At 39.2% G+C, this 12,097-nt stretch overlaps 1 protein-coding gene across 4 annotated transcripts in view; it reads right to left on the minus strand.

Moving 5' to 3' along the window:
* The window catches only part of Pde4b (phosphodiesterase 4B), a 661,174-nt gene that overhangs the window by 211,079 nt on the left and 437,998 nt on the right, over positions 1-12,097 (minus strand). Inside the window, exon 1 of one of the 4 annotated variants that reach the window (XM_008831053.3) lies at positions 9,577-9,890. The exons of the other annotated variants lie outside the window; for them this stretch is intronic. Within the exon in view, the coding sequence (XP_008829275.1) occupies positions 9,577-9,626 (50 nt within the window). The 5' untranslated portion in view covers positions 9,627-9,890. Of the gene's footprint in view, positions 1-9,576; positions 9,891-12,097 lie in introns of those variants that run through there. 4 annotated transcript variants of the gene reach the window in all.

Raw genomic sequence — 12,097 nt, forward strand, 5'->3', positions numbered from 1 at the left:
AGTACTGTGCTAGGCAGTGGGGAAATAACACACACACACAAAACATACACATACACATACATGCATGCAAACACACACATAACTTACATATACACACCTATACACAAAACATATACACAAGCACACACATACAAATATACACACATACAGACACATATACATACTACACATACTCATACATGCATGCGTACATATGCACAACATACACATACATTTATACACACTTACTTATAGAAACATATACATAAACACACATATATAAATATACACACATACAGACACACATACAACATATACATACACTCATTCATATATACATACACAAACAAAAACATGCACACATGAACATAGAGATAACATAAACATATGCTCATACATATACACATACACAAACAGAAACATACGCTCATATATGCACACATACACACACAGAAACATGCACACAAATATACATTCACACATATAGATGTGCATACACACATAGCATACACATACATTCATACATATATACATAGACACAAAACACATACAGGCATACACTCATACAAGGACACATTTGTACACCTATACACATAACACACACACAAATATACACACATATACACATACACACATGTATATGCATATGCACATAACATACACATACACTCAAACACACACAAAACATACACACATACACATGCGATGACACATGCAAAAACACACATACATACAAATAGACATGTACAACATATTCGCATGACAAACATATACCCACCATATATACATACACATATACACATAAAACATGCATATATCCACACACCTACACACACATATCCACACACATACAAGCACATACGCATTCACATGGAAAGCCAGTGAGCAACATGAGAACTATTCTTGCTTCTTGCAGTTCATCTCCACCACAGGACCAAGGAGAACAAGGAGGCCCCTTTCACAGCTGTGGGAAACCAACTTCCAGCCAGCTGCCTGTCAAAGCTTGCTAGTTTCTCAAGCAAGTCTAACTGCTCGGGTTGCCTGACCCTCAGGGCTCTTCCTGCCTTGACTTTCTTGAGGTGGTTTTCTCCTTTCTGGCTGTGGGAGCCTTAGTTTATGTAACCACCACACACTATGCTGGAGCTTTATAATAGCTCTCCTACCTTGGGCTCTATCATCTTGATCATCTTTTTAAATTATAAATCTGGCACAATATTTCCTACTTAAGACCTCTATGACGTCTCAAAACTTTCATGGAAGAAATCTGCGTCCTGCTATGCCCCAACAGACCGAACATGGTATGGAACTTGATTAATTTTCTGACTTTCCCTTCCTGTTGTGACTCAGCATTTGTCATGAAATCATCTTTCAGGTCTTTCAACTTGCTGCACTGTTTCACTTTTGCACGCATTTTCTGTCCTTTCCCTTCACCTTGACCTGCTGATTCCTGTTAATAAAACTTTCTGTGATGACAGTCACTGACCAGACTGCAGACTGCGTATTTATTTGTTCACATTTGCTTCCTCCCTACTTGACTGACTTCTGAAGAACAGCAATTAAAGGTTATGCATTTCTTTCTCCGAACCACACAACAGCCTGCTGCTCTTGAAACATGCTAACTGAATCCATGAACATTACCATTTCTGATGTCAGTTGCTTTACCTTATTGAAAAAAACTTAGCAGCCTTTTGGTATAACAGGGATGGATCTTTAGGGAGCTCACTGGCTGTGGGTCCTGGGCTGGATCTAGAGCCTTGAGAAAGGGTACTAGAAGTTCTAGAATCCAGTTCAGAGAAAAGGATTTCACGTCCACATGTTCTTTTCATATCAAATTATTCTATTGTGAGGTTCAGAGGTGGGGAGGAGTTGAAAGGGCACCGAGGAAGACAATGTGATCTGACTCCTCAACTGAGTGCTGTTTCCCCAGCTTAGTAGTAGATGTGGCTGAAAGCAAAATCCATACATTCCAAGGGTTCCCTGTTCTTGCAAGGAGTTATTGTGTACCGTAAAACCAGAAATGCAGTGCAGCTAGAGGTGAGAATCTACAGCAAGCTGTATGGCAAGCCAGTTAGCCATTTGTTGACAGCTAGCCTAGTCCAAATGACCTGGATGTCCTGGATCATTTACTTATTCATTTAGTAAATATTGATTGTCAACTGCACCATCCTAGATGTTGTAGACTCAATGTTGAGCAAATACGCTAGCTTATATTCATCAAGTATCTATTTCAGTATACTTTTCTTCCCTTTCAGTAGATTTTTGGTGTATGATCAGACCACGTAGAAAACGTCTTCTGTCAGGGGCAAGCATCCCCTTTCATGCTGAACTACTGGGTTTTCTCTGTGTAAATTCAGTTTCTTATCTGCCCTCTGTTGTATTACTGGACATCTCATGTGGTCGCCACTGTCAGCTAACAAATAGAGGAGAAAAGGGTCACTTCCGTGTTAGTATGCAAGGCAGTTCTGCAGTCTGGAGTTGCCCATTTTCCATTTGATGGTTATTTGATATTATAAAAGACTTGATGGCTGAGTTTCCATGGTAAGACTGACAAACACTAATCAATCAGTGACTTTAAATGAAATTAACAATGAAAAGTGAAGGTGGATCCTTTTTGATGGATGATTGACATGCATAAATTAGGCATCGAACACATATGATTCACTATCCAGATTAAATGGAGTATTTTTGAGCGCCTATCACATATTTACAACAGTTTCAATATACAGTGTATGTACTATACTTTCTCCTTTCCCATAATAGAAAAACCATGTGAAGTTGTTGACTGCTATATTGGTAGGCAATCAAAATATTTTTAGACAAGAGCATTAGCTATCAACCAACTAGGAAATAAATATTTTCTGTTCATAAAGGTCACAAAAGAACACTTATTTTGTATACTCATTAACTAAAATTTAAATATTTATATGTATTATAAATGATAACTAAAGTTAAAACCATTACCAAGAAATCAGTAATTATGTAAATTGTATTTCACACATGCTGAAAGAGCAAGCATTTCAGCATCATGCGGAACTAAGTTTTCATTCAGATTTTGCTCAGTACGTGTTTCACGAGAACAAGAAAATTAACATCATCAAGGCCTCATCTGTAACATAGAGATAAGAGTTATACAAGTCCTCATGAAGAACAGACCGTGCACACAAGGCACTCAAAACTGCAAAAGCGCATGTTTCTAAACAATAAAATAGATTTTCATTTAATTTTTGATTTGTTGGAAAGAGAAAGGGAAAATCATCAAATGGTGATTTTACGATACATCACCCACCCTAGGCCTTTTCAAGTAATATAATATATTATATATGCATAACATACTGCTTTTAATGTCTTTTAAAAGTATTTTACTGATTCTTCAAGAATTTCATACAAAGTATTTTATCCATATTCAGACCCCTACCCTATCTCCACCTCCCTTACTACCCTCCACCTCCCTGACTTCATGTCCCCTTTATTATTTTTCCTTTCTAAAAGGCCTATCAAGTCTAATTTGTGTTCCCTAAATGCTCTTGTGTGGGATGCATCCCTTGGGGTCTGGTCAACCTACCAGGTGTAAAACCAGTAAAGAAAACTGACTTTCTCTCTCTCCTAGCTGCTATCAGTTACCAATAGACCCTCAGCTAGGACTGGGGCTTCTTGCCCACCTCTCCCCTCCGTGCTGGATTTTTGTCTGGCCTGGGTTTCCACAGGTCTTATGAATATTGTCACAATTGCTCTGAGTTCATTTGTGCAACTGCCCTTTTGTGTCCAGACAACATAGTTTCCTTATATTCACCTCTGGCTCTTACACTTTTTATTTCCGCTCTTCTGCAGTTAAAGAAACAGTTACCATTGTGATGAAACTTTACAGCATTTTAAAATGTGAATTATAACAATTCCTATTCTAAGATTGTGTCCTCTGTATTTTAGAACATTTGATTAGTGATTGAAATTTCACTGGGTTTTCACTGAAAAATCCTTCCTACCAAACCTTGTGTTGATTCCTGTGAAGCTTTGTCTAGCTCCTGAGCTATCACAACACAGACCTCCTGAAGGCTGCAGAACATTGCCAAAGCCTTTGATTGATTACTTGGAAATCAATGAAACACCGACGGCCTTGAGGTGAGCTTCCTCAAATGTCACAGAACCTGAATATTTATTATATATGTGACAGACACAACTCTGAGTTGACATGTTCTGGCTTGCAGTTTATGAAAGTGCTCAGCGCCAACCAGACCTTTCAGTGCTTTGAAACTTTGGTGTTGTCAGTATAAAGGGTGCAACAGGATCTTGGTTTTTCAAATAATTCAACCTTCAGGCCAAGCATTACAGGGGTAAGAGGACCAAAGACCAAGGCTTGTCATGTGTCATTTGTACAAAGCCATTGAAATTCCTGGATATGAGTAAATCTCAAGTTGTGTAATTGCTACACACACACACACACACACACACACACACACACACACGCACACACAACCCATGCATGCACACAAAGGCACATGTTCATACACAAACATATGCACACACATCTCTATCATCTCTCTAGTCCATCTATATCTATATATCTATAATCATGTCTATATCTATGGCTATCAGCAAGATTGGAAAAATTCTGACCTCATGGAATTCACATTCCATTTCATTATAGTGAGTGATACAATACATGAGCCATTATGTAGGCTTTATCTTGCTTTGGGTCAGTTATGCCTTTTTCTGTCTGGGTATATCTGGGGTGCCTCATCATCCTGTTAAGGTGGAGAACAAATGCCACCTCCTCTGTGAAGCCCCCTGGTGGACCCTGTGAAACTCTTTCGTGGTATTGCTCAGATTATCTTATTGATAGGTATCTTTTGCCCAGAACCTGGCAAGGGCTGATTCTTACTGCTACATCACTGCAGTCGCTGACCACAAGCTCAACAGAATAGCATTCTCAATACTGCCAGTTAGTGAATGAATGAAGTTTTATTCTAGCACAAAGAAAGGAAAGTTTAATCATGAAGTTATCTGTGATTAGGATGCTTCTTTGCATACAACCTACACTGAATAATTCATGAATGTAAGAAATATTTTGCCTGAAATAGAGCTTCGTGGTGTGAAATACTTTCTCATTGCTTTACTCAAAGTTTATTTGGCAGGCATGGTAATTTAAAAACTAACTTTTAATTCTTGACACAAATAGTCTTGATCAATTAACTTTATGGTTTCAATGTCTTTTAAAATGCTTAATCTCACATGTGACATCATTTGAATTAGTAGAGGAATAAAGTTAAAATATTTACTTTCTTACACCTTCAAAATATCATGAAGAAATTAAACCTTATGTTATTCTAAGAGGGAGGTCTTAGCGCCGACTGATTGACTGACTGACTGATTGACTGGACTGATTGGCACAACAGGGCTTACATGGAAGACCTGCAGTTCGAGACAGGAATGGTCAAAGAGTGGGTGAACTTGCAGCATTAACCAGTGCAGGCAGCCAGAGCTGTCAGGCCTGTGGTTATTGGCAGAGCGCTCTCAAAGCAATCAGACTTGCTGCTGGTCTCCTCCAATCTTGGGGCCTCTGTTGCAGTCAGCCTGGAGAACTTTGACCTTGTTAACTCAACTATGCAATAAAAAGGAAGCTGTATCTCTAACTTGGAGGAAGGTCTCAGGCACATTAACATCCCCTCCTGTAATCAACTCTCAGGATAATTTTAGATCTTCAACTGAACTGATAGCCTGAGCCATCTGCTTTAACCAGCTTATAAGTACTAAGTACCTTTTAGACTGAATAAGAACATGTCCCTTCTTGCTCTTTTGTTTGCTGATAAAAAGTCTTTTGCTTGGCTTTTCAAGGAAATAATTTCATGGGGTTTGTTTTTCAGTCCCTAATTGGAAGCGAGTGTGTTCGCACTTCCTCCGCATGCCCTACCCCACAACACTCAGCACCAGGCAGAGCACAGAGAGTGATAAAGGACCAATGACTGGCAAGAGTGCGCACTCTGCTTAGGCAGGCTGTAGGAAGTTCCAGTAAACAGCAAAGGAAGGAAAAATAGAGGGACTTCTTCAAATGCTATCTACATTTTTCCTCATCGCAGCAGGATTGCAGACATTTCTTTCTGCTTGTATAGTTTATGGCTGAAGTCTCAAGAGGGGGATGATATTTATAGCACCGAAAAAAAAAATCCCACATTTAAAAACTCTTGGACGTCTATAAATATATTAGCTATTGACTGAAATGACTTTTTCCTACTGTCTGTGCCTATCAGTGGTTATCAGTAAAAGATAATGCCTTCAGATCCTATGAATATTCAAAAGGTGCTGGCTTTTATCTTCATCATAGGATTAGTCAGTCTTTTGCCGCCTTGGATAATTAAAACAAAGGGTCATTTTGGAGCTACAAAAAAAAAAAAAAAAAAAAGCTAGCTTCATAATAGAACCACATCCAGAATTGTACCCTAATGGTTGCAGAATTGGCTTTTGCACAGTTTAGCCATTAGCTTCTGCTCAGAACTGAGCAGTGACAAATACATTCTGTCAGGCTCTATGAATTTTTTTTTGTTGGTTAAAGAATACATATTCACTCATTTCTGGTAATGGTAACAAATTCATAATGTAGGTCTTAACACAACAGCCATAACAGCTAACGAATCCTCTAATTTGGCCTACTAAATAGAGTAAGTGTAGGTGCACCCCACTTTAGGGAGTATCACACTGCAAAGCAGATGACTATGAAACAAATAAATGGGGACACACTTTATTGTACAAATAACTTCCATTGCTGGAGAATTCCTTTGGAGGTTCCTTTAAAGTTTAGTTCCTGTAGTGTCTTTGAGTATTTATATATAATTAATTGATGTGGGTATTACTGAAAATGGAGAGTACAGTTTTATTTGCTACCTGAATTTACGTTCAATAGAGAAAAATGTAGGTAAACTAACTTTATAAGCTATGGAAGTCAAATGCATTCAACTGGAATAAAGATAAATTTATCCTTAACTCTTAAGGAGTTAGATAAAAAGAGAGCTTTCATTATCATGTAGGTTTATAAAGATTCTTAGGAAGGTTTCCAAACGTTCAGCTAACTTGAAAACATTTTACCAGTTACAATTCAGCAGCATAACTGTGATTCCGTTTCCGAGTGGTCATTGGTACATCTCAAAGATTGCACATAAAGACAAACAGACTCTTGTTAGTTTAGCAGCACTTGTCTGAAATTTGTTTCCCTAAAATAGAACACAACTCTACTGCCTTGGAAGTACCCTTGCTTCCATAGAAACCACCCTCATCAGCCTCTGCCTCAAGGCTGGTCTCTCATTGAGAGGCATCTTTTCCTTCTTGAATACACTTATGGGTCCCTCTTGGTTTTCAGGATACAGCTGAAGCTGTTGTGAGGCTCATCCAGCCCTGTCTGCCTTCTCAGTGCCCCTTCAAGCCCTCAGTTCTCTTCTTGTGATTTGGAGTAGTGGCATTCCTACCACTAACCTCCCGAAGTGAATTGAGCTCTGCTGTAGCATGACGGGAAGGTCTTTGTTCTGATTTTCTGTTTGCCTATGGTCTATTTATCCATTGAAATCCTAGTAATGGGTTACTTCTTTTATGACCTTATCTGAGAAATCATGTTCCTCTTCCTAGAGCTAATTATTCACATAGATATTAATGTTATAACACCTTGATTCATATTCGTTCCTCTATTTGGAAGTTCACGCTGTCTGATAGTTATACAGTTGAGGTTCCAGAAACCTAGTACAACAGCTGGTATATAGTAAGTGCTCAACAAATTATACTGGAAAGATGAACCAATCATTTCAATGGATAAATGGAAATTTTAAAAGCTGGTTTGCATAGCGCATTATGACTGGATTTTCAAGTGTTAAAATAACACAAAGGAGACAGAAGTGAGCTTGCTAGTATTTGTTGAGCTGCTTTTTTACACAAAGCATTGTGCTATGTACTTTCATATCTCACTTAAACACCACACCAAGACACATTTTAGGTATGTTAGTTTTTATATGTGTCTCATGTGAGTTTGGGTTTGGGGTGCTTCGTTTGGGCCAGTACCTACAATAGTGCTTTTCAGCAGGTCACAGTCATCACAGTGTTTTAAGGCAAATACTAGAAGCTCATTTACAACCAAGAAAATTAGAGTTCAGACCTGCCCAAGCTCATACAGTCAGTGCACTAAAATAATACCGCACCCCCCAAACTGTGGTCCAGCTGACTGCTGAGAGATCCATAGGTATTTCATCTCCGAAGACAAATTTGTGATCACATCAGCTTAAGATGCCTTTCTCTTCTTAAAATAAGCCCGCTTTTTAGAAATTCACAGTTACAACAGTTGCAGAGCGTGGGTCTTCAAACCTAGAACCTGCTCAGCAGTCTAACCAAGTGTTTTCTGCCCCTTTCCCTTCCATTGCAGATCATTAATGGCCCATTCAGTGACTGCCTTCAGCTAATTAAAATGCAACAAAAATGGTTCATCGCTGACACAATTAATCAAATTCCTTTTAATTCCACATTTTGTGGAAATAATTAAAGTTCCAAGTTCCTTTTCTTTACATGACTCCTAGATTTTCAACTCCAGGAAAAAAAAATATGATCAGGAACAATTGTGATTTGACATATGAGAACTAATTATTTTCAAAATTGAGAAAAAGAAGAATGCTCTTGATTCCTGATTTACTCAACACTGCTAAAAGTGTTTGTTGAATTCAGCAAGGAATTACTGAGCTTATATCACTGTGCAAGAAATTATGCCAACCATCACTGCTCACCTCTAGAACCACTGTAAATAATACTCAGCTTTAAAATATATGTGCGTATTCCTCTGAAATAAATAAATAGACTACACAACAACACAAATCAATCAGTGTCAGCTAAATCAACATGTCTCTGCTTGGTTAAGGTCTGTGACAGTCTTTGCCCCACCCCCATTATTCCATGTTTCTTAAAGCCCTTAACCCTCACAATGGAGTCACAGTTCATAGACAACAGATATATTCTAAACAACATAAATTAATGTAAGTCTCTCTTCCATAGCTCAGAACTTCAAGATTAGAGCTGGGCTGCATGCAGTTCAGTGGTAGAGCGGCTGGCCTAGCGTGCTAGCGTGTGTAAGACCCTAGGTTTAATCTATAGGACTGCCAAAATAAACAAATGGACGGTACAAGATTAAAAACAACTCACCAACCACATACAAATGTGTATGTAGGTGTGGTTTTAAAATCTCAGTTTGGAGTGACTGCTCATTAACTTATGTTTATTTTTGTAAGAGTTTAATAGGGAAAAGCTTTTCAATTAGTCTTACTTTAAACTTCATGTCAAGAAAAATGAACATTGATAAACTTCACCCTGGCATGCATAAATAGATAACATAGAAAAATTCCACTCAATTTATTCTGTATTCCAAGACATAAAAACATCAGAAAGTAAGAAACTTTTCCTGCGCCATTGTACTAAGTACTTTTCCTTAAAAAACTACGATTTTACAAAGCTTGACATTTCCCCTAAGCATTCACTTGTTTTACATTTCTCGTTACTTGGTGTTTAACTATGAAGCCATCTTCCAGCTCTGCTCATGAACTGTCAGATCAAGTTTGCTGCTGTTGCATTAGCAACACCTACCATATCCACGAGTGTCGCCTGGGAGGAGGCAAATCGCTCACGTGCAGCATCCTGAAGCTGAGTCTACCGCACACTGTCAACCCACCACTCAGCAACTTAACTCATCTCCGCGCGTTGCCCCGTGTTCCTGCTGCCACATAGTTGCTACCGAGCTCTTCATCCTCTCATTTTCCTTCCTTGATGGCATGTCACTTTCCATTGAGGGTAGTGATGGTCTCCAATGTGAATAGGAATGACTTAGCAGTTGGCACACAGGTTGGAGAGGACCATCACTGTTAGCTTCCTTTAGAAATCAGATGAGAAAATCGACGTGCAGCCGAATCGGCAGGATAGCTTCCCGTGGGGTATGTAGCATTTCATCCAGTTTACCTCCGAGGAGGAAAGAATTTGAGTGTCCAAAAACCGCAGAAAAATCTCTCTTTAAATAGTATGCATTCTGTTCTTCATTCTGCATTTTCTCCTCCATGCCTGGTGATATGTCAGCATGTTTGGGGCTTTTCTTTTAGCTGAAGTTCACAGTCACATTAATCAAACGAACTTCTCTCTCCTTCCACCGTTTGCATTGCATTTCAAGCTATTGAATCTCCTGTCTGACTCGTTCTGCATTGTTTAGCCCATTGAATGCCGGATGAGAGAACACATAACACACAGGGTCAGATTTCCTGAATGACATATGTTAGACCACAGCCACGGAGAGAACCCTGGAGAGATTCTAAGTCCTTTTCATTGCAGAGGATTACAGAGCAAAGAAAATGTCTGTGTTACACAAAGAAAAAACAGTGAGACTGAAATAATGAATTCAACTTTCTGGTTTCGGACCGGCTCTCCTGGCTGCTCTCAGCGTGCTGGTGTGCATTTAAACTCCCACCTCTGGCCCAGGCAGCTGTGTCTCTACGAAGACGCAATAGCTCTTCAAGGCACGAGATCACCATTAACTCAACACAGCGGTTATAGATTCAAAGACCCTCAGATCCTCAAGGAACCAAAGTGATAAAATAGACACCAGAGACATTCAACGGAGGGGGTGGGGGGACGACAGGGGTGCCAGCATTCCGGGTCTCTGGGTAGAGTATGATCATTATTCACCATGACAATGGCAGTCTGCAGCAAATGAGACAGCATGCTTGCTTGCCTTAGCTTCTGTTTCTTGTTTTAGGTTTTCTTCTTATTTCTCAAGCTTTTACATGCAAATACTGGACTATTTTAATTGGAACCCAGTCCTGGAAGGGTGGCCTGGTTTATTTCAGATTTGTCCCCCACATCTCCTCTCCAATCCTCATTGTGTCTCAGAGAAGCTGACTTTACAAAAAGGCTAATTTTCTGCAATGGCAACAACAGAGGAAAAAAATGGACTCACAGAAGGTCAAAGATTAGATATGAAAACCAGTTTTCTAACTGGACTTGTTCTTGTGCCCTCACCCCTCTACAGTTTGCTTTCGAAATAGCACCCAGGAAACCTCTTTAAAACCTAGATCACAGATCATTAGCCAAAAGTTTTCAGTTGTCCTTCACTGTTTTCAAAGTGAGAAGTAAGGTCCTAAGTTTGACCTCAGTTTGAGATGTGGTCCTGTCTGTCATCTCATCAGCCCACTGCTCCCTCTTCCTCACATGCTGAAGTCAGGAGCTTTACTGTTTCTATACTATGCCAAGAATACTCACACCTCAGGAACTTTTCAGTGGCTGTTCTCTCAACTTAAAAAAAAAAAAAAAGTTCTTCTCTGCTGGGGATGGTGGCACACACTTGCAGTCTCAGTAACTGGGAGGCTGAAGCAGGAGGATGACTGTGGGTTTAAGCCCAGCCTGGTCTACAAGAGTGAGATCTGGGTTCAAAAACAACAGCCACAACAAACAACCCCAAACAAAATAAAACAAAATAAATGTTCTTCCCTGTTTGCTTACTCTCATATTTTCTTTTTTAAATTTTTATTTATTATTTTTTATGTGTACAAGTGTATTGCCTATATGTGCATAAGTGCAACTCTGTTGTGCAATGCCTGTAGAGGCCAGAAGAGGGAGTTGGATTCCCCTAGAACTAGAGTTACAGAGGGTTGTTAGCTGCCATGTGGGTACTGGGAATTGAACCCAGGTCCTCTGCAAGAGCAACCAGTGCTCTTACCTACTGAGCCATCTCTCCAGCCCCTACTCTCATATTTTCTGAAGTCATTGCCCTAATGTCATCTATTCACTGAGGCCTCACATCCCACCCCTGCACTCTGTACTTTGCCATGTTATTTTTCACAGCATTTGTCACTGACAATATATAATTTATTAGGCATCTCATTTGTGTCACTACACAAGAATACTCAATGAGACTGAGCTTTGATAACTTTTCACAGCTTTGTCAGTGTCTACTTTAGTGCCTAGCAAAAAGTAGGTGCTCAATAAATGTTTGCTGGAGCATCAATTAATTCATAAATAAAAATAGGCACCAACTTACAAGTTTATAGCTAACATAAAAGAATATAATTGGTTTAAGTTGTAATTAAATGTGTGGTTTTCATTAAAGTGATATTTTGGGCCA

Source organism: Nannospalax galili, unplaced genomic scaffold (genome assembly GCF_000622305.1).
Source record: "Nannospalax galili isolate Female #2095 unplaced genomic scaffold, S.galili_v1.0 scaffold553, whole genome shotgun sequence".
Lineage (NCBI taxonomy): Eukaryota > Metazoa > Chordata > Mammalia > Rodentia > Spalacidae > Nannospalax > Nannospalax galili.